At 41.2% G+C, this 23,930-nt stretch overlaps 1 protein-coding gene across 16 annotated transcripts in view; it reads left to right on the top strand.

Moving 5' to 3' along the window:
- THRB (thyroid hormone receptor beta) overlaps positions 1–23,930 on the top strand; it is a 377,031-nt gene that overhangs the window by 282,069 nt on the left and 71,032 nt on the right. For 12 of the 16 annotated variants that reach the window (XM_082686715.1, XM_082686716.1, XM_082686718.1 and 9 more), the window contains one exon: positions 21,768–22,028. The exons of 1 other annotated variant lie outside the window; for it this stretch is intronic. In XM_082686715.1, the coding sequence (XP_082542841.1) occupies positions 21,768–22,028 (261 nt within the window). Of the gene's footprint in view, positions 1–21,578; positions 22,029–23,930 lie in introns of all 16 variants that reach the window. 3 more of the 16 variants (XM_082686722.1, XM_082686713.1, XM_082686721.1) reach the window with 1 other exon arrangement.

Genomic DNA, 23,930 nt, shown 5'->3' with positions numbered 1-23,930 from the left:
TATCTCTATCTGGCTCCTGCTAATAGCCACAAATCATAAACATAACATAACAGGGTTCTGCTATGTTGGGAGTATCTCCTTCTTTGTTCCCCAAGATGCCAGTGAAGATCCATAACAGTGGAACGTAGGCAAGAGCAAGATCCTTCAAAAGAATCAAAAATAACTTTTCCCATGAAAAATTTAGTCCTAATGAATATGTGATGTTATCTTGTTTGCAAAGTGTCAAGAGTTATCTTTCTATGCCATCACCACCTGTACCACCCCCAGATGACAAGTCCCTGGCTAGGGAACTAGTGTGGAAGTCCAGCTTCCCAAGCCTGTCAAGTGCAGATAACTCCCGTTGTGGTGCTGTTGCTGAGATGGGAGCCATCCCCTTCAGTCCTCTCCTTATACCCAGCAGCAGGCAAAGGCCAGTGTGGTGAGGTGACCTGCCTAAGGGCAGCAGAGCAGACTGTTGAGTCTTTGTACTCAAAACTTGGGAAACTGTGGGCTAAATGAATTTAAATCATGATATGTCTCATTTCTTTGTTAGTCTTCATCATGCTCACAGCCAAGGGAGATAAACTGAACAGTCTTTGCTCAACTTTTTAAAGTAGAAACCCCTCTTTGGTGGAGGATCTAGCCTTGTCCTGCTCAAACTGGCCTAAATATTAGAATCATCCTGGGAGCTTTTTAACATACTGATACCCGGGCCACCCCAGACCAGTTAAATCAGAATCTCTGGGTATAAATGCAAGACTCGGTGTTCTTATAAAACTGTTTAAGTGATTCCATAGCACAACCCATTCTGAAAGCCATGATGTGAACGCAGAGATTCTCAGCCCAGGCTGCTCATTACAGTCTCCTAGGATCTATTTAAAAATATCAGTGTCTGTGCTCCATTCTGAGAAATTCCAGCTGGGTTGGTTTGGGTAGAGCCTCTGGCAAGTGGAATGGTTTCCTTCCTTCCTTCCTTCCTTCCTTCCTTCCTTCCTTCCCTTCCCTTCCCTTCCCTTCCTCCCTTCCTTCCTCCCTTATTTATTTATTTATTTATTTATCTATTTCACTCTTTAAGTGATTCTAATGTGTATCTAGTGTTGAGAAAAGTGCACACGTCCTCAAATATGGTAGTGAGGTATCAGTATCACTGATGAAGATTTTGGGTTTAAAAAAGACCAAACAAGCTCTATTCTATTAGTTCCCTAATGACAAGTTCCTGAGCTTCTGGGTTTCCTATTAGCTCTCCAGGTGATTTTGATACACACAGAATTTAAAAAACACTGACCTAGAGGGTGTATTCCCATATTGGATGTGTTTTGGGACATATTCATTTTCTAACATTCATTCTGACATTTCATCTGAATGCCTGCAAAAGACATCTTAAAATATCACTGGTTAATCTAGGCCTAACCTGGCCAAGGATGACAAACCAAATTATGATTAAAGATGCTTTACTTCCAGGGACTACCTGGGTGCTCATTGTTACTTCCACCCATGGATGACAGACCCACAGTTCCTGCAACTGGGCATTTGGCTGGTGGACTCCAGCATTTTCATTTATCTAAAAAGCCCATCAGGACCACAACCTCTCCAGTTCAAATGATCAAAAAGACCTTCAGGAATGGCACTTCTAGCGTGGCATTTTTTATCAAAGAAATGGAACTTTATTGGACGTTCTTCTTTAGTAGGTCATTTTGAAGTTGTGAGGTGTGTTTGGTTATGGGAGGAGTTTTGTGCTTTTTTTTTTTTCCTTAGGAGGGTTGTTGTTTAAATAAATTAAATGACTTCCATTTTGACCCTCAAAAGAATGTAACTCTCTGGTGAGCCGTATCCACAGGTTCTCAGTTTGGACAAGCTTTTAAAAAAATTTTTTTTTAACTTTTTTGGGGGAGCTTTTAAAAAAAATCCTGATGCTGAAAATACTGAACTTTTCTCAAACAATTGTGGTAAGGATATAAGATTTATAAAAAGCCATTTAACATAGGGTTTGGCACATTGGAACACAACCTAGACATTCTGAGAGAGTTCCAGGTACATCATACTCATCACTAACCTTAACTTAATTGTGAGAAATGACTCATACAATTAACTGAATTACAATGGGGTAAAAAAAAAAAAAAAAAAGGATGTAAATGAATGTTTATAGCTTCTTTCAAGTTTGTTTTGCAGGTTGGCTTACATTTTTATCACTTTGTTTAGCTCATTCCTATAATTCTTGTTTTCTCTTTAGTGTCTCATTCAAATTCAACATCCTATTCAGGATTTCCTGGAAGAATTTTCTATAGGACTCAAGGCCTTTCTTTTCCTAAAACTTGAGAGACAAGAAATGCCTTTATTAGTCCTTATTACTTTATGGAAGATTTTTTTTTTTAATGAAGGAGCAATGTAAACATAACATTTGAAGCAAACAATTCACTCAAAAGGAAGTAGCTAACTTTTAATACGCTCTCTTCCTTTCTGCAATCCTTGATAAATAAGCATCTTGTTGGTATTATTATAACTTCATTTTTTTTTAATAGGCATAAACTCCTATGCAGTCAAAGCCAAGGGGCTGTATTAACACAGTATCTTCCTGGATGCTTCACATTCCTCAGGACATAGGACCTAATGTGATATAAGCATTTGAAACAGGAAATGGCAGAAGGCAAGAGGGGGATTCAGGTACCCCTGCTGCTGCCAATAAAAAGAAAGAAAAAAACATGGGTCTCCCATCATTAGATTTCATGCCACTTTTAGAGTGTCAAATTGTGGATCCCATTTTTCTGCCAAGACCCTCATGTACCTCCCTTGAATCCTTGGTTTCCAAACATTTTACCTGCCAAACAGCATTTATTAAATAACAGGATTCATTTTCTATCTTTAATAATCAAAACATACATAACATAATATTTTTTTGAGCAGTATCAAATGAACAGTGAGCCCACATTACATGAATATAAAGAAAAATTGCTATATATTTTTCAAAAACCACAAGGCATTAGATTTTTCATGAAAGTGGCACAGACTGTTTCATATCATTTTATCGTTTCCCTTGGGCTTTTCCAAAATTTTTAAATTGCTCATAGTTTCTCCCCCCAATGATACTTTTATGGACCTCAAGTTAAGACCCATTTGAATGAGAAAATTCTGAATATTCTATACTCCAATTTTCTCAACTCAAACTAAGAGTTATATCCCTATATTATTTAGCTAAATAGAACTATAAATGAAGCCATCAGAATACCAATTACTGCAGGCACTAACTTTAATCAAAAAAGTCTTTCAGTATTATTATAAAATCATTCTTCAAAGATTAAGTCTATGTAAATGAATATAAAATAGCCTACCATTCTCAGTAATCCATAATGAAAATATTCATGAGAACTTCAATCATTTGATACTGCGCTCCAAAGGAGATCAAGAAATCACTGGCATAAATCAGAACATTAACAAAGTCTTTGAGTTTATTTCAACAGAAAATTCTAATTAAACTTAACACCAGAGCATCTAAGATATTGGATCTGAGGCTTACAAACATAACTAAGGAATAGTCTTTACCTTTGCTCACAGTCAAGAGATCACCATTTCTGAGCACATCAGTCCTCTTTTTTAACAACCAAGAAGACTTGCAGAGGTTTAAAACTAGAAGGAATCTTACAGACCATCTGTTCCAACACCCTGAAGTTACAGGTGGAAAAACGAAGCCCATGAACTCTGACGAACGTGCTTTGGCTGTGCAGTACTGCTTTGCACAGATGTCTTGGATCTTCTCATAAATGATTCTTCACGCCTCTCACTCCCTCAGCTTCCACGGGCTCTGGCTGCATTTGTAAAAGTTCTAATAATAAAATAGATATAAAAACTATCCAGAATCACAAAGGACATTAGTAAATAATGTTCTCTGCTGCAACAAGGAGAACCCCAACATCTCAGTGACTTCATACAACAGAACTTTCTATCTGATGCATGTGAAAGTCCACTGCCACGTCCTCTTCGTTGCTGGGTAACCTTCCCATGGTCATCGGGGGACCCACATGCCTTCCATCTTATATTCCCATTCACCTCTAGGACTTCATAATTTTCTCCATTCAACAAGACAAGGGAGAAAAGAAAATGAAAGGATGTAGGGACTTGTTTTATGGGCCAGACCTGGAAGTAGTACCCAAGGTTCTTATTCATTCCATTGGGTAGAACTCAGTCCCACAACCACGTGGAACTGCAAGGGAGGCTGGGGAATGTAGTCTAGCTGTGTGCCCCGGAAGCAGACAGCACACAGAGGTTGATGGTGAGGCTGTATCACAAAGGGCAGTACCAATGCGGGAGCATATACGGAAGTCAGTGAGTTCAGGAGGGACCTCAGCTTCATACTGAAGTCATCTTTTTGTTTAAAAATGTTTGGTACAGTCCTCTGAAGCTCCTCCGGGTCCTATCAGCATCTCTAGGCAGGGCTAGGATGATCTGTTTTGACCACCATGTCTAGTTGCTTCTGGAGTTCTCATGATATGGTGAAAAGAACATAGATTCCGAAGTCATGTATCCTTGGGTTCAAATCCTCAGTTTGACCCTTATTAAATCTTGTGAATTTGAGCATGTTGTTTAAGCTCTCACAGGAAAAATTGCCTTATTGTAAAAAAGAGGGCAGAAACCATCCTTGGAGTTGTGGCTAGAATCTAATTAAATCAGTCAGTGAACAGCTATTGAAACCCCGTAGGCGAAAAGTCTCAGGGCATACCATAAGGAAACAGCAGAGATGAAGGAGGGCGGGCTCAGAGTCCAGATCAAGAGCTTGTGTACAGTCATGGTCACCAGCAGGCCGTCAGTAAATGGGAGTGCTCCGGCTTCTCCTCACCAACCTCCCCTGCACACTGCGAATTTACTACCATTGTTGTTTGTTTGCTTTTGACCTCATGCATCTAAGCTAGGAGGACAGGCGTCTCCCTAGAAATTCCAGATAGACTACATTAATGAATAATGATGCATCTGAGAGATGGAAAGGTCAAGTGGAAAATGTTTCACTTGTTCCTGTCGTTGGGAAGTGAATGGACACAGAGAGAAGTCTGTGAAGCATGTTTCATATGCGAGGGCTTAATAAATAATGATACGCACTGCAAACAGATACCTGTTCCCCCACGTCTCCTCACACAGAGAAACATCAGAGCAGAGGGCCCTCTTCCAGGCTGGTGGCCTTTACACTGTGAAGGAAAGAGGGCACAGAAAGAGGGCCTTCGGGGGAGTGAGCGGGCCCCTGAGGGCACCGGACAGTGAGGGAGTAGCGGCCCGTTCTGCGGGCTGACAGGTCAGGAAGAGTGTGCAAGGCCTCCCACAAGATCACAGTGTCTGTGGAGCTGCTGCCGAGGGCTTGCTCTTCTCTCTGAGACTCTCGCCGGAGACCCCACCTGGATGAACCCTTACCTCTGGCCCTCCTTGACTCCTTGTCTCTCAGCTCTTGTTGATTGCTTCCTGTGATTTCCAGATAGGACAGAGGAGATTTATGCTCGTTTTGCTTGAAAGCCTGCCTATTCTTTTTTACTCTCTTGCTTCATCCTTTCCATGAAGCTCTGTTTTATTTCTCTTTATTTGCTTTTATCTTTTCTCTTTTAAGTGCAGAATAGGGTGGGGGGAGCAGGCAAATAACGAGGACAACATGTCTGTAAACCGGGAAAGTATATACCATCTTGCCCAAACCACATCTGTATTGCTGACCCATTAAAAGGCAACAGGACGGCCAAGGGCAGGGCCCTTGGTCAAAGTCACCTAGGGTCCAGTTTGGCTGGACTGGACCTATGGCAAGTTGCTTTCCCTTTCTTAATACTCAGTTTCTTCATCTGTGAAATGGAGAGGATCGTTACTCATCTTGATATTAGTCTAAGGGTCAAAAAGAAACCATGTGTTGTGAGTCATGTGACTGGAGCATTGTGAGCCTCAAGTAATCAATGACAGACACCATCATCATCATGACCACTACATTAATATCTCCAGGCCAAATGTGCCACTCCGGCCGGGAAGTCTCAAGGGAAATGCAGCTGTCTTGTTACCTTGTTTCAAACACATTAGAGAATGGATCTGGTCCATCCCATTATGAAATGCCATCCAGCTCTCTTGAACAACCCATTCCACGGCCCAAGAAGTAAAGAATCCTTGGTGTGAGTCAGAAATGGGTCCTCCTGTCCCACTTTCCAGGAATGATCCTTGAGAACTGCCCATTCATTTAAAATACCCCTTTCAGATGTCTATGGAATAAGGCAACACTGAAAACCCATTACTAAATATTCTAGAATCCTTTTGCTGCTGGCCTGCCTCCATAATACATCCTACTGTCTTGTTTCCTCCTTTCTAGACAAAGATTTCCTAAAGATTCTCTTGTGCCTAGTTCTTATGTAGTCCCTTCTCTCGGAAGAACTCGGGAAATATTGACCAGACCTGTGTTGGGCTTAATTGATTTTAGTCAGGGGCAGCTGCGGCCATGGTAGGTTTCCTCTCCTTTCAGACTAACGGTCCATAGCAAGTTTAACAAATAGAGACCTGCTTCACATTCTCTGTTTCCAAGATGACCCTGTCAAGCTCCCGCCCTTCACAAGAATTTTCCAAGAATTTGCCACAAATAGGTGGAAAGAAGTCTTTTGATCTCCACACGAGCCAGCCTGAGCCTTAGAGATATGGAAGAGGCAGTCAGCCAGTTCTGGAAACAAGGAGGTTGCTTCATCTGGATGAGGGTCACCCACCTTTACCCACTTTCACCCCAGACTGTCTCAGCTCTTCTGGGGCCTGCTGGTATTCTTTGTGTTTGGAGCCCACGGGCAGCAGAGAGCCTTGGTATTATTTGTCACTGTCAAAGGTTTTTTGGACTGGGGAGAGCTTTAAGACCCCTCTTAGCCCCAACTATTCTCTGAACGGTACTACTCAGAGCCCTGCTGGACGAAGAGCAGTTGAGCCAGTTGATTTGCCTGGAGCTCGGCATGACATATTGCCACATACATGTTCCTCCCATACACGTCTGTAGCTGGGCATCAGGAGGACAAGGGAATGGGATTCAGGAAGTCCCCCAAGTGTGAGATGGCCAAGGTTGGATCCCTGTGGTTTGGGACCATCATGCACTGGCATAAAGAAGAGTAAAACCTTCCATTTCTGAGCCTTAATGTGAGAAGAAATGACTCGGAAGCTCCTCCCTGCTGCTAAGTATCTTGCTCATGCTGTGTCTGCTTCACTTGCTTTAAATAAAAGCCTATGCAGCCTGCCAGCCAAATATAGATCCACAGCAGTCCCGAGAGAAGACAGCCTGGCACTTACCGTGACGGGGACATTCCAAATACCTAACAAATGGGCCCGATCATATCAAAACCCACAGGTCCCTATTAGCACTGAAGAGAAAGTAAGGTTTGTTTGGGGCACAGCAGGCTTCTGACAGTGTTTCTTCCCTTGCTGGAAAGCAATGGTGACCCATAATAAATGCAATTAATTGCTTGTAATAAAAAAAGTATTCATGATTATGTTCCAATGGGATCACATCACTGGTTTGCTTGTGTATCTTTTGACTTTAGAAGGTGAGCAATGCTTCGTAAATTTCACCATCTTCCCCCATCCAGGAAAAAATACTTGTCCGTGTTATCATGGCACCTTCCCTAAACCATCACAGATTGGAGGTGAGTTTAGGTGTAATTAGCGTCACTTAACACACAGGTGTTCCTGCCACTGCTGACCCTATCGGCCATTCATACCTCAGGGTGTGCTGATTTAATCAGACTTTTCCTCCTGGAGTCAGTGACACTGACTAGCAGGGTCAGAGGAGGAGCACTTGGAGGCAGAGGCCATGAAGGAAACTCACTCACTCCAGAGTTTTGCAGACAGCGTCTCTGCCTCCGGCACTGCTGACACGAGGGGGAAGAATTCTGATGGTAGAGGGCTATCCTGTGAGTGTACAAATTTTAGCAACATCCCTAGCCCATATCCACTAGATGCTAGCAGTGCGCACACCCTCTCCTAAGTTTGGCTGCCAAAAATGTCTCCAGATCTTGTTCACTGTCCTCAGGGAAGCAAAAAGCCCAGGTTAGGACTGCCAGCCTCAGGGCAGCTCTTGAAGCCTTGGTGGTCACTTCAGACTCTGTCTCTCTTTCTGAGACACTATATCGATCCACCTAATAAAACCCTCAGATGGAGGTAATGTGCAAGGCACGCGGTTTTTCTTCCGGAGCATCTTCCTCTCTTTGGCGAGTTCCTGCCTCGTCCCCACGGTGTTCCTCTTCCAGGCAAATGTATTTCTAAAAGGGAGACGGTGGTAGACAAGGCAGCCCCAAGAAGTAAACTGCCCATGTCGTCTGAGGGAGCAAGCTGGAATCATTTTATGACACCTTCCACTTACTGTGCCACGTTGTCCTAAATGAGTGTTCCAATGAGAACGCACAAGAGAACGGGCCATGTTCGGGTTGCAGAGACACCCCCACATTGGGAGCACAGTTCCCTCTGCAAGAAGCTGTCATCTGCAGACATGTCCCAGACAACAGGGTAATTGCTAACAGCACAATATTGCTTCTTCTTTTGGTTATTATTTGGTCATAAGCCAGACTTTCATAAAGCCGAAAAGTGTTTGTATCTCAAGCTGTGGCTTTTATTTTTCCCCCAATGATCATGACTTTCAAGTTCCCAAGCATTGGTGTTCTCAGACACTCTTGTTCCATTGCTGAAATCAGATAAGCCTGTTCATTTGAACGTAATGTCCTTCCTACGTTTCAAAAGCAATATGCCTTTGCCTCCATTCTTTGTGAGAAGAGATTTTGTTTGCTGAAGCCATGTTTCCTGAGGAAATAGATGAGCCTCTCTCAAAGTAATATTCATGCTAAAAGATGAATAATTCCAATAGGACTTCCCATTTGTCATCAAGGCAGCTTGGTGAATCCTGAGGAAGATTCTGGGCACAGCACTGCCCTTTAAGCTGGCTTTGTGACTCTGCACAAATGCTTTATTCACTGGCCTACAACTGCTTCATCTGTGGCATGTAGCATAAAGGGTATGAGAACAACTGTCCATTTGCTACCTGTACATTGGGCAACCTCTTTAGTTCTCTCAACCAAAGATTCCTCATCTATGAAGCGGGGCTAAGAACAGCATCTCCCTCACTGCATCGTTGTAATGAATGAATGAAACATAGCCTGTACCTTACCTGGCACATAGCAGACCCTCTCTCAGGGTTGGCTCTCAATAATATAAACTCAAGGGGAACGCCTGGGTGGCTCAGTCGGTTGAGCCACTGCCTTCGGCTTAGGTCATGGTCCCAGCGTCCTGGGATCGAGTCCCGCATCGGGCTCCTTGATCGGCAGGGAGACTGCTTCTCTCGCTGCCTCTGCCTGCCTCTCTGCCTACCTGTGTGTGTGCTCACTCTCTCTCTCTCTCTGATAAATAAATAAATAAATTTAAAAATAATAATAATAATAATATAAACTCAAAATGAAATGATCCTTTTGTCCGTTCTAAATTATTTGGTGATCTTTTAATCTTCTGGATGGGCAGCTTAGGAAGCAAAGCAATTCTTCCTTACCTTGGTCATTTCAATGGTTTGTTTGTTTGGTTGGTTGGTTGGGTTTTGCCTTCTTTCTAAGTTCTTGGGCCACTTGGAGGCAGAGCCCATACCACTATAAACACAAACTTTTGAAGAGTCAGCAGCAGCAGTCAGTGGGGGAGACAGAATCACTCATGCACAGCTGTCTCTTGTTTGGTAAATTTACTGGAAAAAAAAAATTTTTAATTAGAAGAACAGCTCTTAATGTTTGAGGTATAGAGTGAAAATGTCAGAATTTGAACCAGCATTGAGATTGAGCAATAAATCATTGTTGTATACTTAAAAACATGTGTTTTCAGTTAAAGGACAGTGGGACAAAGAATCCAAAGACCCACCTCACCTTTTTGCCCATCTGGATGACTTTGAGCAAGAAAGTGACCTCTTTGAGCTTTTGTCTCTTTATTTGAAGCCTCTAACTACATATTTTCACCAACAGGATTTAGTTCTTCAGCCTGCAGTGATCATCTAAGTCACGTGGTGTTGACTTTGCCATAAACAGGTAGAAATATGGCAAAGTCAGGTAGACCTTCTTGGGTACGGATCCTGACTTTATTATTTACTACTGTGTGACCTTGGGCAAGTTGTTTAACCTCCCTGTGCCCTAGTTTACTCATCTGAAAAATCAGGATAATATTTCTGTCTCATAGAGTTAAATGTAAATATGTTAGCTTTTACTTTGATTATTTTGTTGGATGTTTCTAGAAAAGAAAACCTGAAGAAAGGTGAAATTCTAAACAGGAATCTTAGTGTTTGGATTTTTCAATCTGGCATACCACATTTACCAACTAACCATTTAGGACATTAAAGGCACTTCCTTTAATTTCCCTAACCTGCAACCATCAAACACTATTTTCCCCTCTGATTCCTGAATAGAAAAACTTCTACATAGTAAATATTAAATTGCACCAAAGTTTCAATTGAGTAACCCCACATGTAACAAATTCTATCTACTTCCATGGAGACTCTGCCACTGGAAGAGAGAATCTCAAACATCCGTGTGCTTGGGAATCACCTGAAGATCTCATTAATACGCAGATTCTGATTCATCCCTTCTAACGCGCTCCCAGGGAACGCAGATACAGCAGGTCCCTGGACCTCAGTTAGAGATACTCATGAGCCATCTGAGGACTGAGGGGCCACGGGAGCACAAGTGGCCCTCATTGGGGACAGACAGGCTGGAAAAGGGCAGGCCTGCAGGAATTCATTGCCCCACACACCTAGCCCTAGCCTTACTGGAGGTATTTTAAGCAATCGAGAAGTTTAAGGAAAAAAACCCAAAAAGGTGTTAAAATGACATAGAAATCCCACCTACTTCTCTTGATTTTCTTGCACTGTGAAAACACTGTAGAAGAGATTCCACCAAGCAATTTGACCCATCTGCACTGCTCAATTTTCTTCCACCAGATAGGCAGGTAGAAAAAAATTCAATTCTCCCTTTTCATTACTGCCCCTCGGACAGGACCCGGGAGGGACAGGCGCTCAGCCAGACCCTCCAGGGAATATGACATACCCCGCGTGGCGTTGGGCTGTACCACTGGGTCCTATTTAATGAAATAAATTTTTTATGTATTTAATAGTGTTCAAGGGGCCTGAAAACATCCCCCAAAGCACCTGCTTTCAAGCAGTCGTCACTGTGTAAAAAATCTTGCCTGCTGTCCTAACCAAGTGTAAGGAAGGTGTGCGTATTGTGGCAGGGGGGCTATTCCTCAACAAAGGGAAAAATCAAACTTCTCCAGATTGAAATGTTTCCCCCTAAGTGAAAGAAATAGCTACACTGATCTTGATCCTGCTTATTTGCACAGAAAAATATGGACAATGATAGTGAGATTCTGTGAAAACTCAGAGAAAGGTCCATCCCTCACCCTCTATGTTATTCTACTTTATTTAATACCAGCATCTCTTTTTGTCCATTTTGTTAGCCCTGGAGTTTAATTTATTGAAAGACTAAGTGTGCCTTGCTGCCAAGTATTTTCAGTGTGTCTATAAAAAATAAATCTATCTGATTAACCAAGAGGCACATTTTATCTTTTTATTTGAGGAATTGTAAATCTCAATCTGTTCTTCATCCACAAATTGTGCTCCAGTACCAGGTTGCAAAGTTAGAAAAGACTCACATGTATTTCCTACCCTGAGAAGAGGTATTTCAAGCTTGGAAACATAAAATGGGGACAGTCTTACAGACTACCTTTTTTTTTTTTTTTTTTTTAATGTGGGTTCAGACTGGCAACAAGAATAAACATGATAATCTGAACTTTCGTCCAGGAGAAATCTAATCCTGGCAGTAAACATCTGCTCCCTTTTATGTGCATTTGTGGTCCTTTAATATGAATGTTTTGCTACAGCTGTAGTTTGTCTAATATCCTAAATGGAATCTCTGTGGCCTTTAGAGTAATTACCTCAAAGTTTATGTCATCCGACCTGACGGTTTTCTGATTAAATCCAGTATGAATTATGGAAAACCAAATGGCCGTTCCTAGGGGAGGATTCCACTGTGTCCTCTGGAAAGTACCTTCCAGGTCTCTGGGGCCTCTGGCCAGTGTTCCAGCAAGCGGCTTGTTCCTATGTGGTTAAATATTTGTAAGATGTTTCTCATGAACCTGACCACTGACGTGTGTTCACACACGACCACTCCACGTGGTGATTCCACTGTGATTTTTTTTTTTTTAATTTGACAGAGATCACAAGTAGGCAGAGAGGCAGGCAGAGAGAGTGGAGGAAGCAGGCTCCCCGCTGAGCAGAGAGCCCTAGGCGGGGCTCAATCCCAGAACCCTGGGCTCAGGAAGGCAGAGGCTTTAACCCACTGAGCCACCCAGGCGCCCCTTCACTGTGATCTTGAAACATACGTTTTGTTGTTCTGTGTTTAATTTTCTTTTAGCTAAGCTTTAAAATGGATTAACGTGCACCCCATTTAAAGGTTCTAAACATACACTTTTTAAAAAAAATTTTTTTGGTATGCAAATAGCATGCTTTAATTTTTTTTTTTCAGTTTTGTTTTTTTTTTAATTTTTTCAATTTATTTACTTTCAGAAAAACAGTATTCATTATTTTTTCACCACACCCAGTGCTCCATGCAATCCGTGCCCTCTATAATACCCACCACCTGGTACCCCAACCTCCCACATGGTTTTCACTTATCAAGAGGTTATCATTGTAGTTTCTAGTTTCAGAATAACTATTTGAGGTTTCTATAGCTATGATGATTGTTTTTCATTTGGATAATGATTGCCTAATGAAATATACAGGAAAACTGGAGACGCGGGAGCTCCAGATAAGAAAAAGATTTGCTTCTCTCTTAGCAGCTCCCAGATCTCACTCACTTAATGGACTGAGAATCCCTGCCAATGAAACAAGAGAAACCCTCTGTGATAGCAAACTTAAGTTCACCTGCGCACAGGGGCAGAGAAGTCCAGTCTCAACAAAAGGGAAAATCAATAGGCAGGTGCTCTGTAAACGAAAGAGAAAACCATATAGCAATGGAAGGCAGCCTATCTGAACAAAGAGGTTAATTTTGCCAGACTTTGCTTACAAGAAGATATTCCTGAGGATGCATTTCATGTAACCAAAGGCTGAGCAGGCCTCAATAGATCCTCATTTATAAAGTTTCAGGAGTAAAGCAGCACATGAGTACACCTTGACTGGAAGATTTGAGCACATATCATGGCTCTCAGTACTCCGTCCATCCATTCATTCATTCTACACACTCATAAATGCAATGCTAGTAAAGCTTAATTTCTGTTTAAATTTTCAAATAAAATACAAATAAAAGGCTACCATTGTGTTCTCAAACCCCACAGTCTAGTTTCCTTAGAGACCTCTGGTCCAGATCTTGAAATATCCTTAGATACATGGCACTGGGAAAGGATAGGAAGTAAGGAGAGAAGTTTTGGGGAAACAGCCTGGGGACAAAGAGAAGATCCTGAGAAATGGCACTTAGCTGAGCAGGAAGAAGACAGAGCAAGCACAAAGGGGAAAAGAATTCTTTCACTATTTCCTATTTCCCATCAGGCTGTGGAGGGGCAGGAGTGGGAAGTGGAGAGTGGCTGAGTTTAATTCAGTTCCACGCAAGAGAATGTACATTCACTCATGTGCCCGGGCTTGTGCCACCCCCTGGGGCAAACAAGCAATGCAAACAAGCCATGGTCCCAACTACCAATGAGCTCATTGATCTAAACAGTTGAATGTATAATTACATATTCTATAACATCTTCTAAATAGAAACAGGAATCCAATAACTTCCCTCCATGCTTAAAATGACAGGAAAGATACCCATCTCTTGGTACTGGAATGCAAGTTAGATAATGTATGAAAATCACTTAGGATTCTACTTGGCACATAGTAGGTCCTCAGTTAATAGTAATTTCTATTTATGGTGCCTTGTCTGCCTAGGCTGGCACATAGTAAGTGCTTGGAAAGTTTAGCTGTCATTATTATTATTACTATTTTTGTGCATATAAAGTACCTTGTGCCTAATAATAAATATAGTTTCCTTTCCTTCTCATCCTCCTTAGTCATAATTCCTGTAGAAGCCAGTAGCCTGGAAGGCTGCTCCCCAGCTGTGATCCACACCCACTGTGTCCCACAATGACCAGAACATTCTACTCCATTTTGCAGGTTTACTTTGTAGAGAATACCAACGTAGAAGCTTTGGTCAGTGTCAAGGGCCATCCGGGTCTTCATATTGGGAATGCAACATACATCAATAAGATCTCAGAAGCAACGTGTGATTACACATTATTGGAACAAATAATAAATATTTTTCAGAGGAAGAAGAACTCACCACTGACTAGACTAAAGGCAGCTGTGCAGCTAGATCCCGGCTGAGCCAGAGGTAGGGAGAGGGTGGTTCATACTGTTCGTGTAGGTTGAGAGAAGGAGGGAGTATGAGGATGGATCCTCCCGGTTCCTTCACACGCACTGAGAATTGTGGATTTGTGAAGTACTACTCTCTGTAGTACTTGGTGTAAAACAGGAAGGCAACACTTTGAGAACTCACGGTATTTCTGCTTAGTGGTAGACCTTGTGTATATGTCAGCACTTGTACTCTTAACAGCAACGCTGTGAGGGATTTTCACTCTAGTTTACTCATGAGACTCGGTAGTCATGTAACCCTTCCCTCACAATCCTTGAAAATAGTAATAGTGAATTTCCTTCAAAAATAGTCAACAATTTGACTTTTCTCTGATTTGGGAGAAATCTCCCCCAAATATTCCAAATTCATAAGTCTCATGGCTTCCACTAAGCAAGCGCTGCCCCGAAGGCCTTCAGAACACCACTGGCAAGGGAGACACTGCAGCCTGGGCCCCTCTTGGAGATTTCCAGGCCAGGCAAAGCCATCCTGGAGGAACCCAGGGTACCAACAAGCAAGCCAGCAGCTTGCCCTCTGGTGACTGGCTCACCCATCCCAGATGACAAGAGGATATTACTATGTGAGAGGGTCTCAAATGGTGGCATTGAGACACCCACAAGTCATACTCTGGTGTCCCGTGTGAAGCTCTCACCACACCTGTCATTTAGAAGATGCGTTTCATGGGAGAAAAATGCCAGAGTAAAAAATGGCGGGTTTATGCTGTCTGAGGACTGGGAGGAGCAGAGTCATCTAGCTGCTCTTCCTGTCTTCTCTGGGCATAGAACACAGCTCAGGCCGTGCTGCAGCATCTAGTTATGGCCAAGCTCCCTTTGTTGCAGAACGATGATGTAAACCAGTTTTGGCCTACTGACCACATTATTGCTCGATGCATAGAAATTCCTGGATAGCTCAAAGTCCATGTGCGCTCTGTTTAGCTTCCGGAGTATTTTGACCTGTCTATATTATGTTCGACTGTTTCCAAGTAATATTTATTCAGACCCTGTTATATGCTTCGAGCTGTGGGAACTGAGAGATGGAGAAGTTGATCAGAGTCTAATAGAGGGGGGGAGAAAAGTGTGGATACCGTGACATAATACAAGGAAAATGTGCTGAGTTCTTTTCTTACAAAGGAGATAGAGATAAATATTAGAGATATTCTGGAGGGAGATCCAAAGAGGTAGAGCGATTTGCCCAAAGTCACACAGCTGATAAATGCCAAAGTCAGAATTTGAACCTTGACTAGAAGAGCCCAGATTCTTATCCTATCCTGCCTCTAAAAAGCCAAACTTTTCATTTTTCTCCTGCAGTTTTGAGAAGATATAGTAGTAGTAGAAAATCTACATTGAATTGGTTTCATAGTTTTGAGTTCTCCTTACAGCTCACCAGTTGCTTTTGGATAAGAAAATAGGCATCGAGTCTGTGTCTAAGAAGTAGATTTCTTTCGGTAAAGTTACCGGATTGTTGGGAGAATGAGTAACAAGGGCAGAGGAGAGAAAGCAAGGGGCTGAGCCACTGGACAGAGGCTCAGTGGAATGGACTAGGGAAAATCCCTCGGAGCATTTCAGGCTACAGTAAGGCCTTAGGACCTCATTCCAATATTGATGGGAAGTCATCAGAAGATTGTAAGCACCAGAGACATGCTCTGAAATGTACTTTCAAAGCTCACTCTGGCTGCTCTGTGAAGAATGGTTTGTAGGTGGCTCAGAGCAAAAGCAGGCAGACCCGTTGCGAATATAAATGAGTAACTGAGAAAATTGAAGGGGACAATAAACAGATTGATAAAGAACTTTAAAGAACTGACAAAATGATAGCTATTAATAGGCTAATGGCTACTTATCAAACTAAGGCAAATAATGATAATGTGGGGCGCCTGGGTGGCTCAGTGGTTTAAAGCCTCTGCATTCAGCTCAGGTCATGATCCCAGGGTCCTGGGATCGAGCCCCACATCGGGCTCTCTGCTCAGCGGGGAGCCTGCTTCCCTTCCTCTCTCTCTCTGCCTGCCTCTCTGCCTACTTGTGATCTCTCTGTCAAATAAATAAATAAAATCTTTAAAAAAAATAATGATAATGCATCTGTTAACAGTACAAAAGGTATGAGAGAAAATGCTTTCTCTGACTTTCAGGTTCCTTGTAAATCAAGCAGGGTCTCACTCTAGACTTCCTGGATGTTCATGAAGATGAATCAAACTGTCTAGTTCAGTACTTGGCCCTTAGTAAATGCTCAGCCAAGCATTAGTCTCACCTTTCACGCCACTCCACAATAAAAATCAGTTGCTAAGCACATAGTCTGAGAATTTGGCAAAGCTAAAACTTATGGGTCCCAGTAAAAAATTAGAATGTAAATTAGAGACATCATGCTAATAGCTTGAGCTATCCACTGATAATTCTACAAAGTATATTGTATACACATTCCCCTAATGTAGAGTGTGGTTTGGGGTCTCAATGCCTCATATTAACGGCCTTTAATGCAAATTAAACACTCTTATAATGAGTGCTATGAAATCCCAGCTCGCTCCGCTGACCCTCTCTGACCACTTTGTCATAAGCCTATTTCCTTTGCCTTAGCATGTCTCTGAGGTATCAGCTCGCTTTTGTGTCCTGAGATCCTTGAATATTTTCATATAATTCTCCCTTTTTTGATGGACAGATTTCTTTTCTATCATATTTAGTGAAATTTCCAGAAATAGGCTGTATGTAGTTATGTTAATGAGATTTAGGTTTCTTTCTTTTTGGAAAGTAACTTTTTTGATCGGGGTTGTGTCATGCAAAGCCAAAAGAATTATACAAGACAAGTCCAATCGTTCAATTCCAAACTCTCTTGACAAACAAGTATTTTAGTAGCAGTTCACATGTCCCTATCTAGTTATTTCCTTTAATTTTGTTATTAATTTGCATTATAACTGACAAATTGGCTAATTGTCTTCATGCCTAGAATTATGAAGTATTAAAAGCCAGGTATTAGCTGGGATCCATTAAAGAGCAAAGGATTCATGCTTCATGTGAATAACAAGGTATGATCATTTGTAGACTCCTCCTTTTAAAAAAATGTATTTCTGCTACTGTGCACACTGTGTCCCGGGTAATGCCCAGACTACAGATTTTTAGGTGAACATTATTTACATCCATACCCCCAATCTATAAGAGAACATCCAATTAATATCTGACATTTTTATTGAAATAGAGTTGACACACAATGTGACATCAATTTCACGTGTCCAACATAGTGATTTGACAAATCTACATTTTCTGCTCTGTTCACCACAAGTGTAGCTCCCATGTGTCACTACACAATGTTATTATAATACAAATGACTATATTCCCTGTGCTGTACCTTTTTATCCCCATGGCTCATTCATTCCATAACTGGAAGCCTCCCACTCTCCTTCACCACCCTACACCCTTCTCTCCTCTGACAACCATCAGTTTGCATTCTCTGATTTATTTCATTTAGCATAATATCCTCTAGGTCCATCTGTGTTGTTGCAAATGACAAGCTCTCAGTCCTTTTTGTGGCTGTGTAATATTCCTCATGTGTGTGTGTGTGTGTGTGTGTGTGTGTGTGCGCGTGCGTATACACACCACTTCTTTATTCATTCATTTATTAATGAACCCTTAGGCGGCTTCCGTATCTTGGCTATTGTAAGTAATATATTGTACTTATATCTTCTCTAATAAGTGTTTGTGTTTTGTTTAGGTAAGTACCCAGTAGTGGAATTGCTGGATCATATGGCAATTCTATTTTTAGTTTGTTGAGGAACCTCCATACACTTTTCCACAGTGACTGTACCAGTCTGCATTTCCACCAACCATGCATGAGGGTTCTTTTTCTCCACATCCTCACCAACACTTGTTGTTTCTTGTGTTTTTTATTCTAACCTTTCTGACAAGTGTGAGGGGATATCTCATTGCAGTTTTGATTTGCATTTCCCTGATGATTTTGATGTTGAGTATCTTTTCATAATATCTGACTTTGAAATCTTCACACAGTTATTCCCAAAACTTTGATTAATTGTTTAATTATAAAGTGGATTTACTTCAAGACTGTGTAAAAACATTAGAGCCTAAGAAGGACACTGTGCCGTAATCTTAAACCTGCCAGAACTTTGTTTTCCTACCTTCAATTTTCTTAACCCTGTGGATCTCAAACTCTCTTGGGGGTCAGAATCATCTGGAGAACTTACTAAAGGTACAAATGCCCCAGGCCCATCCCACTTCAATAGGCCTTGTCTTCTGTGTTCTCTAGTAGTGCCTTAGGTAACTGTCATTCACCAAAGTTTGGGAATCACTGACTTAATCTTTAATACTTCAATCTGTCTTCAAAGAAACACTTCATTCGTTTAGGTTTGGGGAGAACCAAGAGACACAAGCATTGGACAGAATAATAGCAGGATACCCTTAAAAACCAGTACTGCCAAGTAAACACATGTGGAGGTAACTTACAGTTCTCACCAACAAAAGAATCCTCAGTAGGCAGAATTTAAGGAGCTCTGTATAGTGGGTATCTGATCCCTCCTGGGAATGGAATAGGAACTGTATGTGTCTTCCTCATCTTGGAAGGATAAGAATCAAGAATCCTCCTTAAATAAAATCCTCTTGAGCTTTCCCATGACCCAGTCAAGACTTTTCAGTCCACTGGTTTCCCGGCACTGCCCCAACCAATAAACCTGCCAGTTAAGCAGCCAAATATCATTATCATGAATGGAATTACAGACAGTAATTATGAGCCTTAAATGCCTCCCATGAATGAAGCCCTTTCCCCAAAACCATCTCAACTTCTCTTCTTAGGAAAATAGAAGTCAGTCCTATCTCTTGCCTCACCCCAAACACAACCTCCTTTGCTTAGAAAAAATACTTGCTCTTGCTGGCTCTGGGGACATACTAAGCAAGCTTTAATAGGCTGTGCTTTAAGGAGGAAGGCCCCCTTGGGTGGAGGCCCTTCAGCGTCTCTCACCCAAGCATGGCCACTAGAGCTCCTTTGGCTGGGGAGCAGTCACTACTGACTTTGGCAATATTTCTTAATTTCTGTTCCATCAAGGAAGTTAATATCAAATTTTAAGAATTTCTGCAGAAAAATAAAATGTTGGGGGCTTTACAAAATAGTGTGATAACTTTAACGTTACTTAACATGGAGCTTTACAGGATACAGTTTACCAAGGATTTAAAAAGAGTACCTGAAAATAAAGAAAACATCATAGAAACGTGCAGGGTCCGAAGGCTTTGCATGTCTGTAGAAATAAAGTGTATCTCTTTTTTTTTATTTATTTAAAGATTTTATTTATTTATTTGACAGGTAGAGATCACAAGTAGGCAGAGAGGCAGGCAGAGAGAGAGGAAGAAGCAGGCTACTGCTGAGCAGGCTTCCGGCGGAGCAGAGAGGCTGGCAGGACCCCGGGATCATGACCTGAGCCGAAAGCAGAGGCTTTAACCCACTGAGCCACCCAGGTGCCCCTAAAGTGTATCTCTTTAGGCCCAGAATTAACTCTTTCATTCAGTAGCTTTATATTTGGCTCATGGTTTAGCTCAGACCCTCATGGGTAATAAACTTGAATGGATTCTACAGAGATATGTTTAATTTGAAATGAAACACAATATCCCAGGGTTTTAATCTGTTGCTTTCTTATAATGGAGAGGGAGAATAGGTGTCTGTAATTGCACCAGTAGCTGTCTATTGCTGAGTCCAGGGTTTTTGATTCACCATGCATTGAATAATGCCAAATAATCTCTGAAGAGAAAGAACTCATGACCTCACACAGTCCCTAGCATAGCCATTTGCATAGGGTGAATATTCAGGGCTCTTCTCTGAATAAGATCAAATGTTATATCCCAGAGCTGTCACATTATAGAATTTTTTTTTTTTTTGCATGGATTTATTGCCTCCTGGCCATGTTATTTCAAGCTACAGCATTTCCATTTACGGCGACAAAGAAATCATGGATTGATTATTACTTTGTAGTCATTGTTCACAGTCTCCTCGTGGAGTAGAAAGGGAGTGTATGTATGTAAATTCGAATTTCCACACACTAACCTGAAGACTCACAGGGCAAGTGCAGCCTCCAAAGTGACTGAGAGTAGATTACACTTTCAGAGAAATCATCCTAACCAACAACAACTAAAGACAATTAGTCATTTACAGAGGGAGTTGACGAAAACCTAAAGGCCTCTGAGACCTTGCATTAAATAATTTAAAAGTCATGTTAAATGTTGGAAAGACAGCTTGAAACTTCCAATACTATGCACAGATCAAGATGGACTCATCTCTCTAATATGGATATCTTTGCTTCTTTGGTAATTTCAGCAGAAAAGAAAATTCACACATAAATTATAGTCTTTCAATCACTGTATATGATCACTTTAAAAGTAGAACTCTAGTTATATTTTATATTTCTCATTTTGACAGACAGTAGCCTAAGAATTTCTAGAAATATGGATGACCAGATGGATTATGTTTTTTAATGTATATACATATACAAATATATACATTAGCCTGCTCATTTTTGCTCTCTACCTTATAGTCATGTACAGTAAAAATAATCAGGGAAGTAAAATTTGCCACAAGGGAAGGTTAGGGTAAGAAAGTTTACATTATACTATTGCATTAGATTATATTATTCCATTTCTTCTTGTTTTCTAGAGGGTAGATCTTCAGGTCTCTATAAATTAAATAGAAAAAAAAAACGCCACAATATACATGAATAATTCACTCAACTAGTGAGATTCAAGACTTATCATTCTATCATTAGAGCTATTAAAATTTGCCCTTCCCCCAACTAAAACACTGTCTGCTTTCCTTCATTGGATATCATTACCAATTTGGAGCTACACTGAAACCATTTACAAATGTCTATCTGAAGATCCAGTCTCCTTGTATCAGGCCATTAGGCGTAGAAGGTTGTAGGGAGGACTGAGTTGTCACTCCCTGAGGAACCACGTGAGCATGTCCCACTTAAGCAACAGGGTGCCCCTCAGGTCAGCCTGTGATAAAACCCAAGTCAAATAAGGCTGAATCCTGGATGTTTTATGTCCTAAGGATCTAAAAAGTGTTCTTGGCCAGCCCTGACCCTCAAGACCTCAAACGCTCGTCTGAGCAGTCACATAAATTGATGTAAACTTGCTCTTGGGCCATTGCTGTGGAAGCCTGGCTGGCGAAAGTACAGCCTTTCTATGGAGGAACTAATGTCTTTCTAGGCACTAAAAATAAGGGGGAATGTGTTGATTACTCCGACAGGCAATCCAACTGTGGTGGCTAAATGCCCAAGGCTGACAAATTCTGCATCTTATCACTGCCGTCAAGTGGAGGTGCATGTGAACACTGTCAGCCCAAAGAATTGAGAAACAACTTGCCTTCCAAAACTGCAACTCAACAAAATCTTGACAATGCCAACAGCTCGTCATCTCGTGTTTTTCAACCCTCCAGAAAATGGCCTTCCAGCCTGGGACAAACCAAAGCACTGTCCAGACCGAGAACACGACTGGAAGCTAGTAGGAATGTCTGAAGCCTGCCTCCATAGGAAGAGCCATGCGGAGAGGCGCAGCGCATTGAAAAATGAACAGTCGTCACCACACCTCATCCAGGCCACTTGGACTAGCTCAATATTCCATCTGGACCATGACGATGTGAACGATCAGAGCATCGCAAGTGCCCAGACCTTCCAAACGGAAGAGAAAAAATGTAAAGGTAACCCGATTTCTATTAGACCGTAATATCCAGTGTTTCAACAAGCAAAGAAAGTTTCTGTCGTCGCTGTGTGTTCAGCTCCATTTACTCCAATGTATGGTGTCCATGTGTTTTCCCCAACTGTTGTGTTTGCAAGGCTTCTTTATCCCCCAATCTTCTTTTGAACGTAAATAAATGAGTCCCAAAGGAAAGCAGTTAATTTTAGTTGCATGTTGGGTTGGACACTTGGGGAGAAGACATTTTTATTTCTCTAATTAGCAGAAGGGTTGTTAGTTTTGGCTTTAACTCTGTTTTTGCATCTGAGTAGAAACAGACATTGCTATCGTTCTGTAGCTACTTGCTTTGAAGTGTGTGTGTGTGTGTATGTGTGTGTGTGTGTGTGTACGCACATTTCTTTTCCCAATTGTGCCAGCAGCTAATGGGATCTCAAAGACTACCTTTAACCCAAATAGACAATTCATGCTCAAAAGAGAGGTTTCAAGTTGTTTTATTTTACTCATTAAATCCTGTGTCATCTTCCTGAAAGGCAAGATTATGGTGTTAGGAGGTTGTCACCTCATAAAAAATGTGTTAAACTGGCCTAAGTTCCTGATTGCATTAGATTTAACTGGTCTTTACCTCAGGTTGCCTCACCCGACAGATGTCTTTGTGCTGATCGCTTTATTGTCTTAGGGCTCCCCAAAATGTTGCTCTGTAAATTCATTTGTGTTTTTAAATGTCTACATTCATGTGACTTTCCATACTTTTTCAATTTAGCCTAGAGAGAAAATAAGGTCTTTTTGAAGGATTTTGACTCATCATAAATCTTTAAATTGTGTATTTGGAAATCTGGCTATTACTCACCAACATACATTAATGAAAGTTTGTAAAGACTTCTATGTATGAGCCATGAGAGACTTTCGCATACTGTTCTAACTGGAACATAAACCATGATTTATTTATCCTGTCAAAAAAGTGCTGGCACTTTAACTTTTTTGAAAACACATCAAAAACTCCTTGGAACTACCATTTGACCCAAGAAGTTGAGTGTGTAGACTTTTTCAGTTAAAAACAGGATTGCCTAAAAATAATAAAATAGTGACATGAGCTCTGATTTGAGTGCAGTCAAAACTATACATGTTCTCTTTGGGAAGATTTGTGTTTGAACTACCTTCCCCTTTGTTATTTGGGAGGTTTGAGAAATTGAAAAGGATATTTAGAAAAAGAACAAAATAAGCTTTTTTTTTTGAAAGAGCATATAAGACAAGTGTGTGTGTGTGTGTGTGTGTGTGTGTGTGTGTCTCCAAATTTGTTTGAGATATAATTGAGATTTAGTTTTAGAATTTGTAACCAAGATTGTATCTTCAGATTTTATGAGCTGGCATCAAAACCACATCAGTCCTGGGTTATTAGTGAAATACCAACATGAAACTATTAGTGTCCTCATGATCTAAGAAAGTTACAAACTAAATTTGATTCATTTACAGCTGGTGCCCATGTTCACTCATTTGTTTGTTCGTTCATTCATTCATTCATTCATAGGTTCCACCTATGTCTCTACCATTTATAGAGATCTTGGTCTTAAGTACCCAAAGTTCCTAATATGGTATACTTCTTTTGTTGTTATACGTTGAAAGCAAAAAGAAACAGCCTTGGGTCTATTTGGACTCAAGGCCCTATCTATAAGTGCTGTGGTTAAAACCACAAATTTTGGCTAGAATCCTAGCCCTTCCACTCTGTCCTTGAGCAAACTTCTGTAATTGTTGATGGAATTAAAAAAGATAATGTATTTAAGCATACATTTAATATAGTACCTCTCCTAAGGGCTCTCTAAGTAGCAGCTTTCATTATTACTGTGATCAGTATTATTAGCTATGCATCATTAAGTCACATAAATTCCTTGTGCTGCACTGTGTGCTTGGT

This window comes from Mustela nivalis (assembly GCF_964662115.1).
Source record: "Mustela nivalis genome assembly, chromosome: 1".
In the NCBI taxonomy this organism is placed as follows: domain Eukaryota; kingdom Metazoa; phylum Chordata; class Mammalia; order Carnivora; family Mustelidae; genus Mustela; species Mustela nivalis.
Note: the sequence above shows the minus strand (reverse complement) of the source record. Positions and strands in the feature narration are given on the sequence as shown.